General features: G+C 58.3%; 2 protein-coding genes across 5 annotated transcripts in view; both read left to right on the top strand.

Moving 5' to 3' along the window:
• Window positions 1-4,914: 4,914 nt before the first annotated feature.
• Window positions 4,915-20,038, top strand: COQ8B (coenzyme Q8B). 2 transcript variants are annotated; one of them, XM_075537208.1, is made up of 15 exons: window positions 4,915-4,935; window positions 5,390-5,494; window positions 5,614-5,733; window positions 5,845-5,911; window positions 7,827-7,904; window positions 10,763-10,885; window positions 11,003-11,088; window positions 11,858-11,998; window positions 12,089-12,170; window positions 12,782-12,875; window positions 14,472-14,613; window positions 14,728-14,835; window positions 16,646-16,711; window positions 18,656-18,742; window positions 19,276-20,038. In XM_075537208.1, the coding sequence occupies exons 2-15, from the start codon at window positions 5,393-5,395 to the stop codon at window positions 19,576-19,578; spliced, it is 1,599 nt and encodes a 532-aa protein (XP_075393323.1). In that variant the 5' UTR covers window positions 4,915-4,935; window positions 5,390-5,392; the 3' UTR covers window positions 19,579-20,038. The 2 variants fall into 2 exon arrangements, with proteins under 2 accessions (XP_075393323.1, XP_075393322.1); XM_075537207.1 differs by lacking the exon at window positions 4,915-4,935 and adding an exon at window positions 4,944-5,074.
• An 824-nt stretch (window positions 20,039-20,862) lies between these two features.
• Window positions 20,863-25,262, top strand: part of NUMBL (NUMB like endocytic adaptor protein) — a 28,979-nt gene continuing 24,579 nt past the window's right edge. Inside the window, exons 1-2 of one of the 3 annotated variants that reach the window (XM_075536342.1) lie at window positions 20,863-21,063; window positions 24,186-24,270. In XM_075536342.1, coding sequence (XP_075392457.1) covers window positions 21,040-21,063; window positions 24,186-24,270 — 109 coding nt within the window. In that variant the 5' untranslated portion in view covers window positions 20,863-21,039. Of the gene's footprint in view, window positions 21,064-21,166; window positions 21,319-24,185; window positions 24,271-25,262 lie in introns of those variants that run through there. The other 2 variants (XM_075536341.1, XM_075536343.1) reach the window with 2 other exon arrangements.

Below are 25,262 nucleotides of genomic sequence, written 5' to 3' on the forward strand. Positions count from 1 at the left end.
CCTTACCTGTGGGCAGGTGATTCCCTCTGCCCCGCCCCTCCGCACCCGGAACGCGGGGAGACGCGAGCACGACTCCATCGTCGCCAAAGATCGGCTCCGACTGCCAAGGTCTTCCTCAACGGACTACTTGACCCCGCGGAGACTCGGCCTGAGCCTGTCACAACAGGCTAGCAGATATTAACTGACTCGGGAAATTCGTTCGTTTACTTTCAGACTCCCGCGTTGTGGCAAGGACTGTATTGACCGTTGTATCCCCCAAATCTTAGGAGGAGCCTCAGAGTAGACACAGTTCAGGACTGCCGTTCCCAGATGGGGGCTCCGCTCAAATGAGAAGAAACAGCAAGACTGCTGCAAGAGAACTCTGAAGTGTTAGCAAAGAAGCCACGTGGAGGACTAAGGAGCTCTTGCTGGGAAGCCATGGTGTCTTCAAGCACCTCCTAGGCATGCAGAAGGTGGGCAAGGAGTAAGGCAGACCGTAGAAGCATCGAAGGTGTTGATGAAGAGTATCGAAACTCCCGTGGACTTCCAAAAGAAGAAACACATCTGTGTTGGAAGAATGACAGCGAGAATGCTCCATAGAAATTAGGCTGGTGACATTCTACCCCGTAAATACTTTGGGAATGTTTTCAGGCTGGGCCAGCTTTTAGAGGAAGTAGAGGGTCGGAAAACATTGAAAGACACCCCCTCCCAAAGAGGTGGACCCACCCTGTGGTAAAACCCTGCCTGGACCTGCATCCTCCTTAAAATCATTATGTTTGAGCGCACGGCTGCAGCTAGTGTGTGCGTCATCTCATTGAAGGGGCTTCTCCATCAGATCAAAAGTCTGGGCTTTGGGGTCCTACTGGGTGATAGTTTGCTTTTGAGTCTAAGGCATGGTGGAGGACATCAAGTATCTTCTGTGAATCCTTTTGCAATCCTTCTCTGTGAGAACTCTTTCTGCCCTCTCCCTTCCCATGGCTCCCAGCCCGTTGAGGGTAAAAGCCACACAAGTATGGTTTGGATCCAATAACCTCCCTACCTTTATCTCACCTCCTCCCCCTCACCGATCTTTTTGCTATTCCCCCAAGATATCCAGCACCTTCTCACCACAGGGCCTTTGCACTGGCCACTTCCTCTACCCAGGATGCCTTTCCCCCAGGTATCCTCACCTCCTTCAGGCTTTTGTTCACCTGGGTGAGGTGACTACACAGAGTCTGACTCTTTGCTTCACAACCTGCCCTGCCCTTCACCTCCTTTATACCACAAGGCTTTAAAAAGTTTTTGGCAAAATACCATTAACCTGTCTTCATTCCATTTTTCCATGCACTTTGTGACGTACCTCCTTGTGTGTCCCTTGCCAGAAGCCAGCACCACTAGAGCAAGGGCATTTGACCGGTTTCATTCCCTGCTGTGACGCATACCAAACCCAACCCACGGAGGCTATTCTGACTCATAGCGGTCCTATATAGGGTGTCTGAGACTATGAATCTTTTTTTTTGAGACTATAAATCTTTATGGGAGCAGCCAGCCTCATGTGTCTCCTACAGGACGGCTAGTGGGTTTGAATTACAGACCTGGCATTAGCAGCCCAGTGCCTAACCCACCGCACCACCAAGGCTCCTTAGAAAAGGACTCAAAAAAACGAGTCTAGTCCAATGCCTAGAGGCCCTGTGGGACAATAGAACTGCCCCAGGGGGTTCCTAAGGCTGTCAACTTTTTTTTCTACTGCTTTATTGGCACATAATCCAAGTATCATACAATTCAATAGTTATATCAATAATTACCACAATTTTAGAACATTTTCTTTCTTGTACACCTTGTTATTAGCTCCCCATTTCTCCCCAACCCTGCCATACACCCAAGAAACCATCCAGTTACTGTCTGTAGATTCACCCACCCTGGATTTCATACACTGAAAAACATACAAAGCCGGGAGACCAAAAAGCTAACAACAACAAAATAAAATTATAGAAAACCTCAATCAAAAAGAAAGCAGACAAGATAAAAAGTAAAGCAACTTTAAAATGGGTCAAGCCTGTGTGATCATAAGGTATCGACAGTATCAGGTATCAAAAGATTCAAAACGAACAACTATAGCGTTGGGAACGGGGCGCGGGGGAGTGTTGGAGTGGATACCTAAAATTCATCTGTAGACAATTGGATACCCCCTTACAGAAGGGTTATAAAGAAGGGATGATTCAACCATGGTGAGTATAGCACCGATGAAACACACATCATTCCTTGGTTCCTGATTACTCCACCCTCCACCCCCGCATTACCATGACCCAGTTCTACCTTACAAATCTGGCTATATCGGAATACACACATTGGTACAGATAAGCGTTCTGGACCCATGGAATTCAGGACAGATAAACCCCTTAGGTACAGTAGTGGGAGTATGGATAACATGAGGGTAAGGGGATGGCCAGGGAGGGGGAAGGGGGAAAAAAGGGGAACCCATCATAAAGTTGGATATATAGTCCCTCCAAGGGGATGAATAACAGAACTGTGGATGAAGGAGACAACAGACAGTGTAAGATACAAAATAATATGTAATTAATCAAGGATTCACACAAGGATGGGAGGGAGGGGGGGAGAAAAAGATGAGCTTATACCAAGGGCTCAAGTAGAAAAAATATTGGAAATGACGCTATGTACAAATACGCTTGATACAAATGATGTATGGAATGTTATAAGAGCTGTAAGAGCCTCCAATAAAATGATTTTTTAATTAAAAATGAAATGGTTAAAAGGGAGATCAAATGATAAAATGTTAAATTTTCACCTACCTACATCTGTTGTAATTCACTTTCCAATGCACTCTGCACGATAGCAAGGCTGTCCACATCCTTGGCCTGTGTTCAGAAGGGATTCACCAGTGGCCTAATCCACTTGCAATTCCCCTTCATTTTTTCCCTTTGTTTTAACTGAAAGAACTGTAAAATTGGCCAAAAGGGCCATCAAAGAAGATGTTACATTTTAACCTAACCACACCTATCATCTTCTCTACTCTTTGACAACAAAGATTCACTGGACACCTAACCTATGTACATGGAGTTGGGGCTTCAAGCGTCATTCATAGCCTTCTTCAAACCAAGTGTCCACCATTTCAGCTCTGACGCCATTCCTTCCGGATTTGCATTACAAATCCTGGATCCCACAGGCTGGTGTGCTTCTTCCATGTGGACTTGACACCTCATAGTCATGAATCTTTATGGGAGCAGAAAGCCTCGTCTTTCTCCGGAGCAGCTGGTAATTTTGAACGGCTGACCTTGTGATTAGCAACCCAATTCGGGAACCCGCTATGCCACCAGGGCTCCAATGAGAAAAGCACTCAGTGAATGCTTAATACAAGTTTTCAAAAGGAGTTTTCTTTCGGACTCACTGCCATGGAATTGATGGCTACTCCTAGTGACTCTATAGGACGGGGAAGAACTGCTCCTTTGCGTTTCTGAGACCATAATACGTAAAGAAACAGAAAGCCTTGCTCTTTCTCTCACAGAGCGGTTGGTGGAGTCAAACTCCTGACCCTGTAGTTAGCAACCTAATGCGTAACCACAATACCACCAAGACCCCTTTTCTTTCTCTCCTACAGGGAGAACCCATACTGTGTGCTCAGCTCTGTCTGGCCAACACCGAGCAGGAGGGAAATGCCGCAGCCCATTTTACAGATGTGAACCACAGAGGCAGAGCGGTCGACCCACCTCAAGCTTTTTTGCTTTCGGCAACTGGGCTGTTTGATACAGCCTGCCTCGCCCCTACGCGGCTGGGTATTGTCGTTGATGCTTCTCTATTTTTTCTCCTAAAGGTGAGCTGCCACCTAACTCCTGAGTCAGACCCTCATTGTCACCAGGTGGTGGGAAGGGAGGTGTGTTTGTCTTCAGACTGAGTCATGGCAGGAAAGGACACCTGAGGTTAGGAAATGAGTCACCACTCCCCCATACCAGTGAGAATTCAGAAGCAGGAATACCCCCCCACACACACACACACATACACACACCTGGCACATGATACAGGCTGGGTAGCTGTGAAGCCCAGAGAGGGTTAAGGATTCCTCTCTCTGAGGCCACCCCGTCCAAGCATGGCAAGGGGGAGTGATTCCCCAGAAGGAGCGGGAGGACGTTGGGGAAGCTGTCCCTCCTTGCTCTCCCAGCCAACTGCTTCTATTCCAGACTGAGGGGTGAGTCAGCCTTTGGAGGAGCAGGTTCCATCCCTGCCTCTCTCCCAACTTCTACCTCGCCCTGTCTCCTTCCCTTCCCGGGGGTGGGGTGGGGGTTTCTGAGTGTGTTGTGGGGAATAGGAGGCCTGCAGGAAACACCAACCAAGCCCCTGTTGGGCGGGGAGAGGTGGTAGGAGGGAGCCCGGCCGCCGGGGTGCATGTGTATGGGAGAAACGGGTGGGAGAGAAGCCAAGGAAGGAGGCTGGATGCCAGGAGGTGGGTGTGTAAAGCAGAAAGGAGGGGTGCCAAGTGGGGGGCTGCTTACAAGAGGAACGCTTGCCGGGAAGTGTGTGTAGAGCAAGCCAGGGGAACAAACAAGGGGAAAGGAGCAGGGGGCGGTGTGGAGAGGGATTTCTACAGAAGAGGGTGCCCGCTGGGCTGTCGCCGGGAGAAAGTTGAGGCTGCTCTGTCCTCTAGGGTCGCGGGGACGGGTGTTTAGGTGACGGCCGCAAAATGAGAGCAGTCGGGAACGGAAAGAGCCGCTGCCCGCAGGGGCAGAGATGCAAGGTCACGCGCGTGCTCGAGTCGCGGCCCAACGAGTCCCAACCGCCCCCCAAACCCCCTCGGAGGTCTGGCAACGGCGCTTCGGCTCCGCCCCTTGACGCCGCGGGGCGGGCCTCGTGCCAATCAAGGAGCCGCTGCTCCGCCATTGGCTAGCTGACCGGAGGGGGCGGGTGTTCGGAGGCTCCCGGAAGTACAAAGGCTCCCATGCGTGGTGGAGCCGGCGCTAAGGAGCTGTGGGTACTTAGCAACGGGGTGGGGCGGGGGCACCCACCTCCCAGCCACAGAGTTGGGGGGACACGGGAGGGATAGTGGGTGCCAAGCGACAGGGAAAGGCAGTTCCTAGCAACGAGAGAGTCTCGGAGAAGTGCAAAGGTGACCCTGAAGGACTTGTGGGTGTCTAGCAACCAGGGGGAAGGACCTTAGCAACGTGGTGGGTGGGTGGGGGGAGCTGGTGGAAAGTGGGCTTGAGGAGGGACAGGGACAGCTAGGGGGCTTCCCAGCAATGAGAATAGGAGTCAGGAGAAACTAGGGGGAATCCGAAGGGGGAAGGAGGTCCTGGGTGGGTGGAGGGTAATGGGGGAGGGGATCTTACAGAAGATGGGTCCAGGACTTGAGACCCTGGAAGAACAGAGGGTCACCCACAACCCCTCCCCCACCCTAATAATAATCCCACCTCTTTTCCCTCAGGCAATGTGGCTGGAGGTGGGGGTCCTACTGCGGGGGACCTGTGGGCAGCAGGCCCGGGCCATTGGCTTGCCTTGTGGGGCTCTGGAGCCAGGGCCCTACTGGTGGGTAAGAGAGAAGGGAGTCCCTAAGTCTAAGAGAAAGTTGGGGGGAGGGTAGAAGGAGAGGGGAGAGGCCTCAAAGGATCCTGTGTCCTCCAGTCCTTACCAAAGTACATTCTCCCCCAGGGGGCTTACGGGCGTTCTCAGGCCCAAAGGGTCCACCAGGATGGGCCTCGTAGAGGCCTGAATGAGGAGGACATTCGCCAGGCACGGGAGGCCCGGCCCAGAAAGACACCTCGGCCCCAGGTATCATTGCTTCCCACCTTCCCCAGGTGACACTCCACAGGGGCTGGTGGACCCCTGGACTTGGGACATGGTGCACCTCCCCTGCTGTCCTGACTCCCCCTCGTTTCCCAGCTGAGTGACCGCGCTCGAGAACGCACAGTGCCTGCCTCCCGCATCAGCCGCTTGGCCAACTTTGGGGGTAGGTGTGACTGGGGTGGGGGGAGAGGAACCCAGGTGGACCAGCAGGTTACCCATTGGGTTGCTTACCTCGGGAGGAAACTAGGAGGTCTTCTGCTCCCCTCAGGAAATTCACAGGGAGAGTGGTTCTACCACGTCCTATAGGGTCGCTGTGAGTCTAGACACTCTCATTGGCAGTATGGTTTGGGTTTAGTAGGGTGTCAGGACCTAGGAGAACAACAACAACAACAAAAACCCAAACTAAACCGCCACTCAAAACCACTCACTCAACCTTGACTCATAAGGACCGTCTAGGGCAGGGTCGAACTGGTTGCTCCCAGACCTAGGAGAGAGGGACTGATATTTACAGAAGCAGGTGATAGAGAGAGTGAGGCAGAGGCAGACACATAGAGACGCGGGGAAAGAGGCCAAAGGCCGAGTGAGACCCACAAACCTGAGAAACAGGACGGTACCAGACACAGCGCTTACTGGACCATCAGGACCAGTACTTGGCCCATTTTGTTTGGCTGCACTGAATCTGTGAGCGCTTGTTCCCTTGTTAGCGGTGAGGACACAGAGGCCAAGAGAGGCCAGCTCATTTGCCTTGAGGCCACGCAGCTGGATTGTTCAAGCTCTGGGCTGCAGCCAGCATTGAAAACGGGAGAAGGGGAGTCTGCCTCCTTGGCAGTCATGGAAAATACTGGTCACACACATACACACACCCCTCTCTCTGTGTTGGATGATGCAGATAGATTTACTGTGGATCATGGTTCAAGTTGGGCAGATAGCGATTCTCAAACTGAAGAGGCAGTAGAGGGCCGGTGGTGAGAGCTTTGGCACTTGGCTGCTTGCCAGGTCTAACTCCACGGTGCCTGCCCCACTCTGTGGCCCTGGGGCAACTTCACCAAGCTGCTCCAAGCCTCGGTTTTTTTTTTCCTGTCTGTGAAGTGGACATTTTCCTGTTAAAAACAAAAAAGCATCTGCCACAGACAGGCTGAATCCATGCCCATAACTCAGGGTCTGAAAACTCACTCATTCTACCCACTCGCTGCCATTGAGTCGATGCCAACTCATAGCGCCCCCTGTAGGACAGAGGAGAACTGCCCCTGTTGGTTTCCAAGGCTACTACCAGTCTTTACAGAGTATAAAGTCTCAGCTTCCGCCCTGGGAGCGGCTGGTGGAGTCGAACTACTAACCTCGCAGTTAGCAGGCCACGACGCCACCAGGCCCTGGGAACAGTACCTGCCATGTAGCAAGCTCTCCCAAGCATCCCAGCAGTACTCTGTTTCCAGAGGTAGTGACAGTAAAGAAGGCAGAGAGAGCCACGGAGAGAGGAAGTCAGAGCTGGAGGGGGAGCAGAAAGGGAGGGGTTGGAGGCTAAAGCTGACGGACCTGGTAGAGAGAAGGGCAAGATGGGGAAAGCCGCCTCGGGCCCAGGTGGGGAATGAATGTGAAGTAGAGGAGGTGGAGACGGAGAAAAAGGAGTCACAGGTAGACAGAGACACGAGGGCATCCTGCTGGGACCACCTTAACCTTGCCTGTGCGTACCCTAGAATCACCAGAAGTCTTAAAAAAACAACAAAAAAAAACACCAAGCTTTAGCTCAGATCAGCATCTCAGTGGGAGAACCTGGGCATAGTATATCAAGCTTCTCAGATGACGCTTCTCAGATGACGGACTGTGAAGCTAGGGCTGAGAACTGCTGGCTCAGGGGCCAACGCTGAGGCGAGAGCTAGAGAAAAGTCACTTCAGCTAACAGGGACAACCCCCCTCCTCCCAGGGATCGAGGCTATAAGAGAGAGATGGGGACTAGGGGATGCAGAGAATGGGGGAAATCAGTGCTAAGAGGAGGCCTGAGGAGGGACAGAGGGTAGGGGGTGAGGGTCCTGCCAGACCATCAGTCAGCTTTTTCTCTTACTCCCCCCAACCCCCATCAGGACTGGCTGTAGGCTTGGGGCTGGGAGCGCTGGCTGAGGTGGCCAAGAAGACCCTACCTGGAAGATACCTCCAGTCAGGTGAGTGAGCCACAGGCTGCTTGGCTTCTGACTCTGCCTTTGCTGTGTGACCTTGGACAAGGGGCTTCTTTCCGAGCTTTGTCTGGAAAATGAAGGTGACGATAAGGTGTCCACCTCTGAGAGCCAGTGCCCAGTGCTAAGCTGCTGCCGCGGCTAGGCTTAATAGCAACGTGTCTCCGGAGAAAGACTTGTAGGCAGCGGACGCGGAGTTTCTCACGTGGAGCAGGGGTGCCGGGGGTGTCTTTGGTCTGGCTGAGGTGGAGCTAGATGTGGGGAGATAGGACTTGGTGGGTCAAAGTCCTCTGAGGCCCGTGCCTTCACACAAAAGGTGGATGAGAATGAAATGCTTTAGATCCAAGCAGTGGATTTGCATTACAATGCTGGCAACAAATATCGAAGGTACCGCTGCCACCCGGAAGAACCAACAGATCCGTCCCGGAAGAAGTACAGCCGGAATGCTCCTCAGAGGCAAGCATGGTGAGACTTCGTTGCACATGCTTTGGACATGTGTTTGGGAGCGACCAGCCCCTGGCGAAGGACGCCATCCATGCTTGGTAAAGCAGAGGGGCAGCCAAAAAGAGGCAGACCCTGGAGGAGATGGACTGACACCCGGGCTGCCACAGTGGTCTACACTTGGGAGAGTGGCGCCCGGGGACCCGGCGTTTGGTTCTATTGTGTTTCTTTCTGGGTCACAACACTCTAGATCAGCAGTTCTCAACCTGTGTGTCGCGACCCCTTTGGGGGTTGAATGACCCTTCCACAGGGGTCGCCCGATTCATCACAGTAGCAAAATGACAGTGATGAAGTAGCAACGAAAATAATGTTAGGGCTGGGGGGGGGGGGAGGCACCACATGAGGAACTGTATGAAAGGGTCACGGCGTGAGGAAGGCTGAGAACCACTGCTCTAGATTAAAGGGACACTGATCGACGTGGAATGTGTAAGCAAACCATCACTGGATCCCGTTTGGGGAAAAGCAGAGAAAAATCAGAATAGACTTGGAGGGGCGGGGTCTTGGGGCAATGTGAGTGAGGGCTGAATCCACCTCCACCCGCTGCTGGGCAGGTGGTCCCGGCTCCCAGTGCCCTCTGCAGGACCAAATGGAGCCGCCCCACAGGGTTTCCCAGGCTGTAATCTTCATGGAAATGGACAGCTTTTTCCCATGGACTTGAACCATTGACCTTGCAGTTCGTCCCATCAACGCCTAACCCCTCGTGCCACCAGGGGTCCTTAGGACTGGATAGAAGATGATATGTAGGATCACAGGCTCATTTTTCTGAGCTCACGACCATGGGGCTATGATGGATGGTCCGGACAAATGCAATGCCGCTGTTGGTAGGAAGAGACCGGGGAAGATTTCAGGCCTTGACTCCCGGCGTCCAATTACATTCAAGGGGCTGAGCTCAGTAAGAATTTTAATAACCGCAGTCACAGCCCCCTCACCCCCCGGGAAGCAGAGGGGGCCGCGTGTGGTGTTGCTGGGGAGAGGCCCAGGCCATCGTTCCTGGTTCTGCGCAGGTGCCTTTTCTGCCTGGCTGGACGCTTTCAAAATGACAAGTTGGTTGGTGAGGCGTGAGGCAGACCCAAACCGGCACCCGGCTCTGCCGCCTACGTGCTGTGTTACCCAGGGCCATGCACTGTACCTCTCTGAGTCTCTTCCATGGTCTCCTGGTAAGTCGAGGCATTAGTGGTTCTAGCTGCCAAAGCAGAGTGTTCACAGGGAGGAGGCTGCTGCCTGCCACGGGGCGAGCAAGCAAGAGCAACAAACACACCCACTGCCTGTTCCGGCCAATCCCAACTCATAGCAACCCCATGGCACAGGGTAGAGCTGACCCCTCCGGGTTCCCAAGGTGATAAATCTTTATAAGAGCAACATGTCTTTCTCCCTGGGAGCAGCTGGTGGATTCGAACCGCCGACCCTGTGGGCAGTTCTCCCCTGACTTCTAGGATCGGTGATGTGAAAATGCAGGGAGAGACGATGATGGGGAGTGATTGCTAACGGGCTTCAAGGACCAAGGTCCGTGTGTGTGTGTGTGTGTGTGTGTGTGTGTGTGGTGGTCCAACCACTCAGGCTGTCCTAAAAGCCACCCAATGGTAGATGTGTAATTACATCTCGGCGAAGCTGCACCGGAGGACCTCCTGGGTCTGTAGGTTAGAGAGATGGCTGGGCATGTGGGTGGTGTGCGCTGGTGTTTGCCACATTAGAGATGGAAGCACAGAGGGGTTTACAGCACAAGAACCCACACGCACATGCGTGCACACACATGTGCTCCACCGGCGTCAGAGCAGCGCTGTCTGACAGGCCTGGGAACCTCTGGAGAAGTTCACGGGAAACCCAGGGGAGAAGGGGGGCATCTTACTGTTCTCTGAAAATAACTCCATTCTCACAGACACTTGGAAGCCTCTAAAACAACCCCCCACACACACGCATTGAAATTCACAACCCCCTAGCAAGCCTGCGCCCACCTCCTCCCACTCACTGTACCGACTTGTCCCGCACTCTCGCGGTCCTGGGAACCCTGGTCTCATAGTGGTTACGGGCCGGGCTGCTAACCAGGAGGTCCGCTGTTCAAATCCACCAGCCTCTGAGCAGGAGAAAAATGAGCCTTTCTACTCCCATACAGAGTACAGTCTTGGAGACCCACAGGGGCCATTCTAACCTGTCACGATGAGTCAGCATGGCAGTGAGTTTGGTTTGGTTGAGATTCTGGTGGTGTCGGCGGGCTGTTAACCGCGAGGTCAGTGGTTTGAAACCACCAGCCACTGCCTGGGAGAAAGATGACGCCTCTGCTCCCGTAACAGTTGCAGACTCGGAAGCCCACAGACCCTAATACCTATGATGCCCCCCTGCTCCCCCAGAGGGCAGCTCCGGGCCAGACTCGAGCCCCTTCCTGTCGGAAGCCAACGCCGAGCGGATTGTGCAGACGCTGTGCACCGTCCGCGGCGCCGCCCTCAAGATCGGCCAGATGCTCAGCATCCAAGGTACAGCACGACCCCTGACCCCGCTTCTAGACCCCCTCACAAACTCCCCCCACCTGCCCCCCCCCACGCCACCCTCTTCCCTCCCCTCACCACTCCTGTCCTCTGCTGTCTCCCAAGATAACAGCTTCATCAGCCCCCAGATACAGCATGTCTTTGAGCGGGTCCGCCAGAGTGCGGACTTCATGCCCCGCTGGCAGATGATGGTGAGTGCCCACGGGCCCCTGGGCCTCGTGGATCCATGCCCGACTCGGCCTCCTCCTCCCTTGTCCCAGCTGTTCGCCGGAAATGACTGCCACACAGACCTCATGACTCTAGGCCGAGTATTGTGAAGGGCAGGGGCACCTGGTGTGGGGCTAGGCAGGGTGGGCTCCAGTCCCTCCTATCCTGTTTCCCCATCTGCAAACTAGGGGCAGTTAGAGCCACTGGCCCCCGTGGTAGAGCTGAGAGCACTGTCTTGGGAGGGCCCTGGGAGCAGCCTGGACACTGTGTGAGCCAGCGGCAGGTTCAGTCCCTGCCCCTAGGCCTTGGGCGGCCCTGCCATCCCAGTGTCTGGCGAGTCTGTGCTCTGCTTCCTCTGAACCCTCCCGGTCTCAGGATGCACTCAGAATTCTTTTTACCTGCCTTGGTGGAGCCATGGGTAAGCCCCTCCACCCAGGGCTGCCAATTCACCCTCGCCCCCTTTCCTCCAGATGTCCAAGTATCGTGAAGCCTTGTCGCTGGTCTGCCATAGATAGTAACCTGCATGGTGCACACTAAGAGACCCGAGCTGGTCTGGGCCTCTAGGCCGCCCCTGGCTGGTCAGTCACCTGGGCTAGAGGTGACTCTGAGCCTTGGTTTCCTCCTCTGTAAAGTGGGGTCGCAGGGAAGAGCTCTCACTAGGACCCCATGTGGATCCCATCATGAGGACTGGGGTCCTGGACAAAGGCAGCTGCCCCTGCCTGACACGGAGGGCTCCCCACTTCCCCCCTCCAGCGAGTTCTGGAAGAGGAGCTGGGCAGCGACTGGCGGACGAAGGTGGCTTCTTTGGAGGAGGTGCCCTTTGCCGCCGCTTCAATTGGGCAGGTGCACCATGGCACACTGAGGGATGGAACGGAAGTGGCTGTGAAGATCCAGGTGAGGGGGTCAGCGAGGCGGGAGTGGACAGGGCCCCGCGCTCCCGGTGGGAAGGACTGAAGCCTTCTCCGCCCGCGTCCTCCCCTGCAGTACCCGGGTGTTGCCCAGAGCATCGAGAGTGACGTGCAGAACCTGCTGGCTGTGCTCAAGATGAGTGTGGCCCTGCCGGAGGGTGAGGCGCCCCCCTCCCACGGGACTGACGCGGGGAGAGCTTCCCCGCCCTCGCACCGCAGGGGGTCTGCGTGCGTGCATGAGGGGTGTGAGTGTAGGTGTGAGGAAGTGTGTGCTTGGTATGCATACACATGGGTGCACGGGAGAAGTGTGTGCGTGGGGTGTTTCCACACATGCATATGAGGAAGCCTGTATGCACGTGAGAAGTATTGTTTGTGCGTGGGCTGGGTGTGTGGAAATGTGCGTGCACATGTTGTAAGAGAGAGAGAGAGGTATCCAGGCAGAGAGTCCGTAGCAGGGAAGGGGACAACGCAGAGCTTCAGAGCGAGTCAGAGACGCGCCTCGGCCAGAGCTCAGAAGCAGACACAGAGGGTGAGCAGGGCCGAGTGGACTTGCAGGAGTGGGGAAAAGCCACAGAGTCAGAAGGGGCCTGCAGCAGGCTAGCATGTTTGCGAGAGGGCGGGAGACAGTGCCCGAGAACAATAGAGCGGGAGCGTGTGTTCGTGTGTGCATGTGTGCGCGCGTGTGTAGAAAGCAAGGGACTTGCCGAGTGCAGACACCTGCGTGGGGCTGGGGAGCAGGCCGCCCGGCTGACAGGGCTGCTTCTCTCAGGCCTCTTCGCTGAGCAGAGCCTGCAGGCCATGCAGCAGGAGCTGGCCTGGGAGTGTGACTACCGTCGGGAGGCAGCTTGTGCCCAGAACTTCCGGTGAGCTGAGCCTCCGGAGGGGGGCCCCGGGGACCCCTTCCTTTCTGTTTCCCACGTCCTTCCCTCCCAGGCCAAGTGGGAAGTGGAGGCCCCTCAGTCTAACAGCTGGAGCCCTGGGGTGGACGGCAGCTCCTGTTCTTGCTCCATTGGTTTGTTTCATCATCCCTCCTTCCTTTCTTCCTCCCCATCTCATCATCTATCCATCTGTCCATCCAACCACCCACACATATCCCTCCACCCATTCATCCACCCACCCACCCACTGGTCCATCCATCCGTCTACCCGTTCACTCATCTATTCATCCATCCATCATCTACCCACCCACCCATCTGTCCATCCATCCACCCTCTCCTTTATCTGTCCATCCATCCACCCACCCACTCATCCATTCATCCATCTATCTACCCATTCGCCCGTTTGTTCATCCATCCATCTACCCACCCACCCATCCGTCTGTCTGTCCACCCACCCACCCACTTATCTGTCCATCCATCCACCCACCTACCCACTCAATTCATCTGTCCATCTATCCATCTACCCATTCACCCATCTGTTCATCTATCCGTCTACCCACACACCCACCTACCCACCTACCCACCTATCCACTCACCCATCCATCCATCCATCCATCCATCCATCCTTCTCCTCTTGAATTCCCTTGTATCCTCTGTGAGCTTGGGCAGGTCGCTTCATTTCTGTATCTGTTTCCTGACAAATGGGACTCGTGACCACCTGGTTTGAAGGGGGTGATGGACTTAGCAACAAGGGGTTAATTAGGCAGTGAGATAGCATTATTCCCTCGGTGGTGTGCGAGCTGCAGAGATCCAGACGCGCATGTCACGCAGACACGAGGGACGTGGCTGTGACCGCTCTGGAAAAGCAGTTTGGCATCGTCTTAAAAGGCTCATTATTCACTTACCCTACCACCCAGCCCCTGGTGGCAGTGAGAACTAAACCATGGACTGTTCACCCCAAGGCCAGCGGTTCAAACCCACCAGCCACTCTCAGGGGAAAAGATGAAGCCGGCTGTTGCCATAGAGGCTTACCGTCTCGGAACCCTCTGCCCTGGAGTGTCCCTGGGAGTCGGAGGCAGCAGTGTCTTCTACAGTATCAGGCTCGCAACAGCTGTGCCCTGAAACCAGCCAGTCGACGCCTCTGCCCTTCCCTACCTCCTAGTCGTCCCGCACAGGGAAGGAGGTCCTGAGATGAAAGGACTCTCCCTTTCAGGGTTGCCCACTGTCCAGAGAGCCCTGAGGAGCAACCTGTGCACATCACTGTGGACGCTGGATGGGCTAGTCAGTTGGGGAGACCAGTCCTGCACACACATCAGGTCAAGCGCTCTGGGCTCCAGGGGCAGCCAGCAGCCTCCGAAATGCCTGAGGTGGCCTTCGAGTGGGAGCTGGGTCTCCCCCGTGCCCCGTTCTGGCAGAGATGCCTTCAGGGGCAGCTGAGGGACCATGGGCCCGGCCGTCGGTTCCAGCCAAGCAAGAAAAGTAGGCAGGCTAGGCTTGCGGGGCCTGCTTGGAGGGCTTTCCCCAACAGGCTTCGAGCTGGCAGTGCCAGCTGCCCTCATTCTTATTCCCGCTCCTGCCCCAGGCAGCTGTTGGCCGATGACCCCTTCTTCCGGGTGCCGGCCGTGATCCCGGAGCTGAGCACGGCGCGGGTGCTGGGCATGGAGCTGGCCCAGGGGGTCCCTCTGGACCAGTGCAAAGGCCTGAGCCAGGACATCCGGAATGAGGTACAGGGTCCCCAGGGACTGGAGGGAGGGTGCTGCCCCCAAGTGTGGCCCCTCTTGGCCCAGAGAGGCCCCTTGGGTGGCAGGCTGAGCTGCCATGTTCTCTCCCCGCCCCAGATCTGCTTCCAACTCCTGAAACTCTGTCTACGAGAGCTGTTTGAGTTCCGGTTTATGCAGACGGACCCCAACTGGGCCAACTTCCTGTATGAGGCAGCCAGCCACCAGGTTGGCCCCTTGCTGTGTGCATGGGAGTGTGTGAGCCGCTGTAACAAACAGCCCCTGGTGTCTCCGGAGCCTGACAGCAGTCGTGGTTTAATACTCCCAGGGGTGCCCCGCTGGGCTGACTCGCCTCACACTGTCCACTTCTGGCCCCTGCCCCTGTCAGAAGTGACCCATCGTTTCCTTTACCTTTCTTTCCGGTGAGGCAGACTAGTGACCTGGTGCAAGGGATGCTGGGAAATGCGCTCCCTGGCTGGGTAGCGGCTTCCTAGTGGCTATGCGACCCCATGGAAGCGGGAGCCCACCCATCATAAGGCAGGGAGCCATCCGGCCCACTGCTTCCCTGCACTTAGCACCAAGCAGCCACTCTGCCCCCGACAGACTAGCGCTCCTGGCCATCAGCAGCGCCCGGACGCATCACGAGGCGATGATGTCTTAACGCTGTTAGTCTGGTGCCCGGGAACACTGGCCAAAGCGGGCAGGGTGGGGGAGACTCAGGCAGGGACCGGGTCCGTCGTCCTTGCCGAGATTCCGTGATAGCAGAGGAGGAGACGGCGATAGCCTTCTCGAGACTGGCAGGTGCAGGGCCAGGCCTGGCAGGCCTCCAGCCTGCTGCCCACATCTCCCACGTTACCAGGGATGCCAGGCAGTGCTCCACAGTGGCCTGCCCAGGGGTCATTCTCAAGGACAGCCTGGCCCAGAAGCCCCTTCCAGGGCCCCCGCAGCACCCGCTCCACCACCCCAAAGCAGAGCCCTTTCTTGGCCACCCTCAGCCCCTCGCCACCCCTTTACCCCTTCCTCCCAGCATGCCCCACTCTCCCTGCGGCCCCGCCCCCGCGGAAACACCGGGAAACAAAACTCACAGCCGGCAGCAGCATCAGGTTCCCTGCTCCTGACGCCTCCGGACAGTTTCGGAGGCCTGGCAAAGGCTTGGATCCTGTGTTCTCCAGGTTTTCTAACACCCAGAAGTGACCGAAATCCTGACCCGAATTCACTGGGTCCCAAAAGTAGCGTGGCCCCACCTCCCACCCCCGTAAAAACACGAACAGAATGGCAAGCACCAGTTTCGTGGGGTTCAGGCGTCGGGACACTAGTTCTTTTTCCTTCAATGCGTTTTTGTCATCACCCCCCCCCCCCCCACTGTGACCCTCTGAGAACTGCCTGGCCTTACACCCCGGGGCTGTTCTTAGAGGAGCAGCCCACTGCAGGCAGGCTTTCTGAACTGGCTCCGTCGCGGTTCCTTTTTAGGATGACTTGAGGGGATATTCCGGGGTTAAGGTTTCAAGATCTGAGGACACTTTTGCTTGGTTTTTATTCCAAAAGAGAGAGCATGTGTGTGTGTGTGGGGGGGGGGAAGGGCAGGGGAAAGGGGGGTGGTTGAAATTCCATCATCTTTCCATCCCATTTTCCGTGAACTTGGGGCTGCCCCCTTGTGTGTGTCTATTTGCGATGACGCCCACTCACGTAGGTACGAAGGGGTGTTAGGAGGTTTCTGGGAAAACCCCTTTCTCCTCATTGTGTTTGCGTACAAGCCTTCTGACGCCCCCTCCTACTTTTGTTATTCTCTGGAATTTGCACACCTAGAATATATTTTTGAAAAACCTATTAGGGCCAGAAGATCAAAGACATATCCGCCCGACTACACTGTGTGTGTGTGGGGGGGGGGCGGTCAGGGGGAAGCGGAAGGAGTGGGTTAGGACACAGACTAAAAGCCTGGGGGGGGGGTGGGCGGGGGCCTTGGCAGGACAGGCAAGGTCACAGGGATGGGGGCATGGAGGTGGACCCCCAGTATTTATTTCTTCATCCCCATTCCCAGGTGACTCTGCTGGACTTTGGGGCAAGCCGGGAGTTTCAGACTGAGTTCACAGACCATTACATCGAGGTAAGCCCCAGCTGCAGGACCCCTGAAAGGCCAAGGCCCAGGCCGGACACTGGGGTCGGCTGGGGAGGGAGAGAGACACACAGTGGCTGCCAGTGAGGAGTGACAGTGGTAGTGGTGTTAAGAGGACCCTTGGTGACCCCGTAGTGAAGTGCCCAGCCGCTAACCCCCCTAGCAGCAGCTCCCACTGCAGGAGAAAAGGCCTGCCCATCTGTCCCTGGGCACTGTCAGTTTAGGAAAGCCTGGGATGGGGGGGTTTGGGGGGCATTCTACTCCGTCCTACGGCCCCCAGCAATCGAAGCACAGCAACGTGGTTGATTCTGACTCCTAATGATCTTCTATAGACTGTCGATCCCTGTAGCCTCCTCTTCCCTCAGAGCAGTCGGTGGGCTTGAACCACTGACCCAGAGATCAGCGGGCCCAGGCTTATTGCACAGTGCCGCCAGGCAGCCTTCTCAAAAAAAAAAAAAATCAAACTTGCTCCCATCAAAGAAACCAAAGTCACTGACCTTGAGTCTGTTCGGACTTGGGGACCCCATGGGAGCGGGTAGCACTGCCCCGGTGGGTTTCCAAGACTGTCAATCTTACGGGATTAGAAAGCCTCCTCTTTCTCCCACAGAGCAGCTGGTGGTTTCAAACTGCTGACCTCGTAGATAGCAGCCCAACTGGAAACCCACTACGCCCCCAGTAGTTGCCCGCACTTCATCTTGAGGCCGGCATTCTGTGAGCACTTTGAATCGAGGAGCAGAGTCTCCCCTTGAGATGTTGACGGTCACGGCTATCGAGTCAACACTGACTCTGCGGCCACCCTGTGCACAGGGCATAGAAATCCTGCCCTCTCCCGAGGAGCAGCTGGTGGTGGTGAGCCTCTGTGCCACCAGGGCTGCAGGCTTTCACCGTGATGCCGCCAGCCACTGTGGGGACCGTAGTTAGCCTCCTGCTGTGAGTGAAGTAGTTGGTGGGCAGAGAGGTTAGGTAACTGGCTGAGCTGGGGTTCAAACTACAGTAGTCTGGGTCGGGAGCCCTCACCTCCCTTCCTAAGAGAAAGCCTCACCGTGGCCAGCTGATCAGCTCCCCCACCCCAATCCTCCCCACATGTACAGGGTGCTCCCCCAGGGCTTGCTTCCCCCACCCCACCCCACCCATGGAAGTGCTGCTGCACCTGCATTGCCTGGTCACTCACCGGCACCTGGGTGGCCCTTGCCTCAGAGAACACTATCTCGGTAACTTGTCAGGAATGAACATTCAGCTTGGGTTTCCCCGGGAGCCGGGGTGCCCTCTGCGCCCAGACCTGTCCGGGGCAGTCCTGCAGGCACTCTGCTGTCACGGAGTTCACTGTCCAGTCAAGGACGCACAGGGATGGCCCGGGGTGGGTCAGGGTTGGGATGGGGGAGACAGGACTATGGCAGTCCCGGAGAGGTGTCTGCTCCGCTAAAGGAGTGTGGGGTTACAGAGGGGACCTGGGTCCACTCATAGGTCAGGTCCCCCGAGGGCCTTCTGAGTGGCAGGCCCCATGCCGTAGGACTCCACCCGCAGGGCTTCCTGCCTCCTTGGAACTTGGAGTGAGGGTGGGACAGTCCCAACCAAAGGACTCCATATGGCTGAGTGGCATGCCGGTGCGCGGCGGGGGTGTGGAGGTCACATCACCTTCAGGATGGGTATTTGGATGAGGGGAGCAGCACCTGGCTTGTGCTTTCCCTGTGTTGTTTCACTATGGTGTACCTAGGCATATGGGCAGAACCCCCAGCCATCTACCCCAGACTTGGGGACACTGTCGGTGGGGGACAGGGAAAGACAGCTGAGCAGGCAAGGGGAGGCTTCTGAGTGTGGGCTCAGGTGAGTGGGTTCAGAATGGGGGTGGGTACCAGGGCAGTAGGCCAGCTCCCCAGTCCACCCTACCAAGCCCCCTCCTGAGCTTTACCCTGTACCCACACTCTGTCACCACAGGTGGTGAAGGCAGCAGCCGAGGGGGACCAAGACCGTGTCCTGCAGAAATCCCGAGACCTCAAGTTCCTCACAGGCTTTGAAACCAAGGTTGGGGGCCAGGGTCTGCCCTTGGGACTCCTGGGGGTGGCAGGGTGGGAGCTGCTTGTTTCTACTTGAGGGAGGCGATCCTCTGTGTCTATACTGGGGGTACGTCAGGGGGCTGTGGGAGGGGCTGAGGAGGGAGGAGTGGGTGCTGCTGGTCTGTTCTAGAATGCTGTCTTTGGAGTAGGTACTGGGGGAGAAGTAGAGGGGTTATCCTGGGAAGAGTCGGGGCTGCAAAGGAGGCCTTCTGGCCCAGTGGTTGGAGCACTCACGTGCTTGAGGGAAGGATTTCCCCGGGAAGAAAATGTGGCAGTCTGGCCAGTTCAACTCTGTCAGGCAGGGTGCGATCAGAATCACTGGGTAGCATCCACAAACACCAAAGGGGCTCTGTGAGCTCAGAGAAGTTCTGTAAGAAGGGGTCCAGCTTATTTCTCTGGGGGTCTCGGGGTGGGGGTTGGCGTGGAGACACTCTTATGCTTGAAGGTTTAGGGGCAGCTGAGCTGGGGCTGGGTAGAAGGCTGTGTGTCCCCCACCCCCAGACATTCTCCGATGCCCATGTGAAGGCAGTGATGATCCTGGGAGAGCCCTTCGCCAGCCGGAGCCCCTACGACTTTGGGGCCGGGGACACCGCCCGGCGCGTTCAGGGGCTCATCCCCGTGCTGCTGCAGCACCGGCTGCGCCCCCCGCCCGAGGAGACCTATGCCCTGCACCGGAAGCTGGCGGGGGCATTCCTGGCCTGCTCCCGCCTGGGTGCCCAAATCGACTGCAGAGACCTTTTCCAGGACACCTACCGCCGCTACTGGGCCAGTCGCCAAGGAGAGCCACAGCCCGCAGCCTGCTGACCACAGCAGACCTCTGGGCACCAACGAGTCCCCATGGACCCAGGACAACAGCCTCCATCAGGGGGGCTCTCCTGGGAAGCCCGCCCTTGTGGCGCCTCCATCCCTCCAGGCTCTCGAACCCTGGGATCGGGGAACCCTCCTGTTCCAGATCACGCCCCACGCCAGAGTGGGCATCCTGGAGACCTGAGCCGCTGGCAACCGATGAGCTGATTTCTGCCTCCGGGGGAAGGAACCTGAGCCCCTGGACAAGCCCTCCCCATGAAGATCCAGAACTGCCTCTAGGGGGGTCCAGAAGGAGGGGGCCCCTGGGAGTGTCCGGTCTCCCAGACTCTAGCCGAAGGGGAGGAGCGGTGCTGGGCGGAGGGGACTCTCACCTTCACCCCTTCCCTCTGCCACCAGCTGCTGCTGCCCCCACTCCGCGTTGGGGAGGGGTTTGAGCCTTCAGTCTGAATAAAACCGGCCCGCCCCTTCCCCCAGCTCTTTTCTGTGTGCTGGGGGAGGAGGAGTTAGTGGGCGGCCTCCAGGTGCAGATGGCCGCCGCTGCCCCCCCCTCCGCCCGCCCCTAGCTCCCTAGTCTGAAAGCCCCCGTCCTGCCTGCGCCATCTGTTGACGGGACCTCCTGCTCCCCTCTGCCCCTCCCCCCCACGTGCTGACCACCTGCTCGGAGGACCACGGCAGCTGAGCAGGCCGACTGCCCCCACGCCGCCTCGGCTCCAGCAACCTCGCTTCGCTAATGGGCCTTAATGTCCCGGCCAGCTGCTTCGCCAAGCCCACAGGATTGGGGGGGCGGGAAGGGGGAGCCCGGGCGCGGCTGCCCCGGCTCGGCCAGCACCTCGGCGGGTCTCCGCCCGACAAAGCCGAGCCCACCGCGCCCCGCAGCCGCCGGGGTCTGCTCATCCCCCCCGCCCCCCGCCGCCCCTTCCTTGCAAAAGTGCCTCGTCACCGCTCCTGCCCGCCCCCGCCCCCGCCGCGCCGGGGGCACCTCGGGGTTAGCTGGGAGGCTTGGGGGTAAGGGAAGACGGGGCGCCTCTCGAAGCAACTATTTTGGGCGCGGGACGGAGGGGACCTGAGGCGAGGGGTCACGGAGGCGAAGCGAACCCACGGCTGGGTGGACACCGGCCAGGCTCCTCGCCTACTCAGCGACTGAGTGGCCGGCGGGCGTGGCGGGGCGGTGGCCGCACCCAGGAGGCGGGGCCGCCCGGCGGGGGCGTGTCCTGCCGCGGGGGCGGGGCCTCCCGCGATTCCAGCAGGCCGGGGGGCGTGGCCGGGGCGGGAGCCGAGGCAGGAGGGACGCTCCCCCGCCCCCGGAACGGAATCCTCCGGGGAGCGGAGCAGGCGCGCGCGTGTGCATCCCGCACCGGCCCCGGCCCGCGTCCGACCGAGCCGCCGCCGCCGCCGCCGCCGCACTGGGGGATCGGGGCCCGGCCCGGGCCGCGGGAGGCGGGGGCGCCCGGGCCCTGGATGTCCCGCAGCGCAGCGGCCAGCGTGAGCTGGGCGGGAGAGGGGGGCTCGGGGTGGGCGGCGGCGCCGCTGCTGATGTGGCGGAGGATGGGAGGCGGCCGCGGGCGGCCGGGTGGGGAGAGGGTGCCAACGCGGAGGGAGGGTGGTCCGGGAGCCCCACAAGCCAGAGCGTAGGCGATGAAGGTCTCGGGGACTGGCCCTCCCTTGCCCAGACCCGGGGGCAGGGGTCGAGGACACACCGCCCCCCAGAAGCCAAGGACAGCGGGATAGGCATTTGAGGTACAGCGCCCCAAGGCAAGGTTCTCGGGATGGAGTCACCCCCGCCTCTCGGCAGCATCTCTCCCTTCCCCGCCGCTCCCCACCCGAGGGGGCTAGGAAGGTCCTGAAGGGTCTTCACCAACCCAAGGCCTGGGGCGCTTCCAGGCACAGTTTCACCCCCACCCCGGGCCTCAGGGACATCCAGGGCGTAACATCCCCTCCCAAAGCTTGGGCGGTGTCCCAGGCACAGCCCCCTCATCAAGCAAGACCCCCCCCAGTCCCTCGCCTGACATCCCCGCCAGCCCCCAGGCCTGAGTCAGGGGGATTTTAGACACACCCGCTCTACCCCCAGGGCTTGGTCAAGGGCTCCAGGGCACAGGTTCCCTGGGCCACCCCCTTTGTCCCCAGGGCTGCCCAGCTGTCCAGGAGCAGCCCCACCCGCAGACAATGCTTTGCCTCTCCCTCCCTCCCAGAATCCAGACTAGGGCGGGGGTGGGGGTGGGAGGGTCGGCTCCCCAGGGAACCCCGTGTATCTGGTGTGCCTTTGCGGTGATGGTGGCTTTGTGTGTGGTACCTGGGGGTGGGGGGCTGGCGTGCGATGGATGGGGAGGTGGCTGGGAGCATGACCCAGGGTCCGTGTGTGTGTGCGTGTGCTTGCACGCCCTGCAGCTGGTGACTGAGCGTGTGCATGTGCATGGTTGTGTGTGTCTATCTGTGACAGCTGCTCACTGTGTGGGGGCCTGTGGTGGTTCTGTTGGTCTCTGTGTGACTGTGTGTGGGGAGGTCTGTGATGTTGTCTTCTGTGGCCTCTGTGTGTGTGCGCGTGTGTGTCCTGCTAATCAGAACCAGGACTGTGACAGTGGATGTGAAGTCTAGGCTGGGCATGTCCCTCACGGGAGATAACAAGGCCTGGACCCTGTCCCTGTGTGACTCCCCCTTCCCCGGGGGAGTGCCCATCCATGGTGCTGTGTGTCACACATGTCTGATACACCAGTGTGTGAAGTCGTGCTGGGCTACGTGACGGGAGGGGGGGTACTGTGTGTGTGTGTGAGACTGGGGTCAGATAAACAACTCAGTCCATCTGTGTGTGCCTGCGCGGAATGATGGCGTGTGTAAGTTGTCACTGTGGGCCTCTGGTCAAGTCTTCGACTGAGTGTCCGAAACCCTGACAACCGTGTGGCATGCTGGATTATGTGGTGCTAAGGCAACATGTGTGTCATTGTGGACTCTGTGCATGCCAGGGCTACTACGGGGGACAGCGGCTTCTCGATGTCCGTGTGACTGGCGTGTCTGTGCCCCTGGGTAGCTGAATATACATGTGTCACTGCATGGCTGTGATTGTTGTATGTGCTTCCGTGTGCGCGTGGGGCAACGTGTGTTTGAATCTGTGTGATTCGGTGCCAGGCTGACAGGACCCTGATGATGTGCGTGCCTCTGTCAGGCACTGCGTCTGCCGGGTAAACCCAGCCAGCGTGTGCGCCACCCCCAGGTGTCTGTGCTCTGTGCCCGCACCTGACTGCCTCATGACGCGTGAAAGGGAAACCAAGTGTGGAAGCCTCCAGGTGGGAGACGCTGCGCGTGGCTGCCAGGTGTGACCTTGTGTGCCGTGCTGCCAGGTGCCCCCTCCTTCTCCGTGTGTCTGCGTGAAGAGGAGCACGTGTGCCTCTGTAAGGACGTGACGTGGGGGGGCGGGGGCAGGGGGCGGGGCATCGTGTGGTGGCAGCAGGGCCGATCTGTCTGGGTCATGTGGACGCTGACACTGGGAGTGGGCACACGTCACACCGTCTTTCTGAAGACCAAGCTGGTGTCGTGCGCAGCTGTGACTGAACAGCTGGCCGGGTCAGAGTGACCCCCCCTTCCTCCGAGCCACACCCGCCTTCAGCCACTGGCACCCTGGGTGCTGGTGCGTAGATGACCGCCTTCGTGAGTGTGGCCGCCCTCCACGACTGTGTGTGACCGGCACGGTGAGCAACGAGTGTGTGCTGCTGTGACTGTCCACGGATCACTGTGTGGGCGCTCGCACACGCATGTGCCTGTGCCCGGATGTGGCTCCGGATGACTGCAGGCACGTGTCTTTGAGCATGCCCTCAGCTACGGGCAAGCGTGTGCCGGTGGGCACGTATGACACGTGTAGCCGCATCTAGGTGTGACCAGGTGGTTATGGGTGACCACATGGGCAAGCGGGGATTGGGTGTGATTCTGTTGGGTGGGCCTGGAGCGGGAGCCCCGCGGGGTGGGGCAGCTCGGGTGGGTGTGCCTGGGCCCAGCTCTTCTGACTGCGAAGATGGGAGTGACCAAATGGAGAAGTAGCCGATGTGCCCAATGTGCGTGGCCGTACCTGGGTGGGCGGTGACTCCTCTTACAGGTGACACGTGTGTGGACACGTGTTTGAACAACGCCTGTAGCAGACACTGTGGCATGTGGACATGGGACCAGGCGTTTGCAGTGGTAACTCTGAGGCTGGAACTGTTAGGCGTGTGTGCGTGCGCATCCTTGTGTGTTGCTGTGTTTGTGTGGGACTGAGTGTGACTAGCCGTGCCTGCGTGCTGATGGCTGGAGGCACGTGTGAGCAAGTGCAGGCACAGCCCCGGGGATGTATGTCTAGAAGGCAAGGCGCCTCCATCCTTACATCATCCCCTTGGGCACAGAAGGCCTCCTGAGGCCAGGAGATCCCCAACAAATGTCCCCCCCGCCCCAGGCACACCTACTCTTTCCTGGGCTCTTGGAACCAGGTGGCTGATCTCCCTGGTTACGGTTGCCATGGCAGCCAGAGTCTTCATCTCAGGAAGCCTAAGATAGAGGGGGTTGGCTGCTGTCCAAGGTGGGGTGGAGAAGGGGACTCAGCCCCACCCCAAGCAAGCGTTCCACTTTCTTCCTCACTTGGGCAGGGTGGACCCAGGAGGCCCGAGCAGCATCTGCCCCCAGCCCCCTGCGGGGCCCCGGGGCCCCCTGCAACGTCCAGGACGGAGCCTGGTGAGTGACCAGCTTGGGATAGTTCAGGGAGGGCCGAGTGGGTAGGGGGGTCGGTCGGCCGAGCAGGACTGGAGGGAGTGTCCCTATCAGCACACAGGCTTGAGCACGCTCATGACCAAATGGACTGACTGCCTTGATGGTGTGGTTGCTGGGGTCGAGTGCCCATGTAATGACGTAAGGGTATTCACACCCATGTGCCCGTCCACTGGCCCTCAAAGGCACACTCATTCACAGACACACACACCTGGAGCACCCAGACACCACCACCACCGCATAGCCCCAGGGCCCAGGCACACCCACAAACCGCCAGTCAGACACTGGCAGGGATGACAGGCGCAATGGGAGACACGCTTCCCAAACAGACACGCCTTGCCAGACCACAGCCAGACTCACAGGTGACCCGCGAAAGTCTCACGGCCTCACACGCCCAGCCGCACTGCCAGCCCCGGGAACCCGCTCTCACCAACAGCTCTGCTTGTGCGCGCAGATGCAGCCGCACACACCCGTCGACGGCAGCCGCATTCTCACACCGCCACGGCGTCACGTACGAGTCTCGTGGACACTCTCAAAGACATGTTCTCAGACAGCCGCACAGGGGCGTCCTGCCACGCAGGGCAGCCCCTCCACAACCCCAGACGCGGACACACCCCACAGATCACCTTCCCGACAGTCTCGCCACCAACAGCCGCACCCCTGGACACAGACACCGCCTCTCAGGGACTGAGCACCCTCGCAGGCTACATCCATCAAAGACGGGAGTTCCACACTCACCCGAAGACGGTGTCCCAGACAGTGGTGATGGATGTGTACATGCAAAGACAACAGCCTGGTGCTGACACAGACACCTGTCACGGACAGCATTCGCTGGCCCACAAGCTCTCATGGACATAGATGGTCTTCAGGCACACACAGCAGCCTCACGTTAGGGTCCAGACCCCCTTGTGGGCCACACTGGAGGCACACCGTAAATCCGATGTACGGCCTTCACAGGA

The sequence above is a fragment of the Tenrec ecaudatus genome, chromosome 18 (genome assembly GCF_050624435.1).
Source record: "Tenrec ecaudatus isolate mTenEca1 chromosome 18, mTenEca1.hap1, whole genome shotgun sequence".
Classification (NCBI taxonomy): Eukaryota; Metazoa; Chordata; class Mammalia; order Afrosoricida; family Tenrecidae; genus Tenrec; species Tenrec ecaudatus.

Excerpts from the sequence above, each read along its gene's own strand:
- COQ8B (XM_075537208.1), top strand. The coding sequence starts at position 5,393 with ATGTGGCTGGAGGTGGGGGTCCTACTGCGGGGGACCTGTGGGCAGCAG. Across the intron at positions 12,876-14,471 it reads GCTTGTGCCCAGAACTTCCG|GCAGCTGTTGGCCGATGACC; the intron begins GTGAGCTGAGCC and ends CTCCTGCCCCAG. Across the intron at positions 18,743-19,275 it reads TCACAGGCTTTGAAACCAAG|ACATTCTCCGATGCCCATGT; the intron begins GTTGGGGGCCAG and ends CCCCACCCCCAG.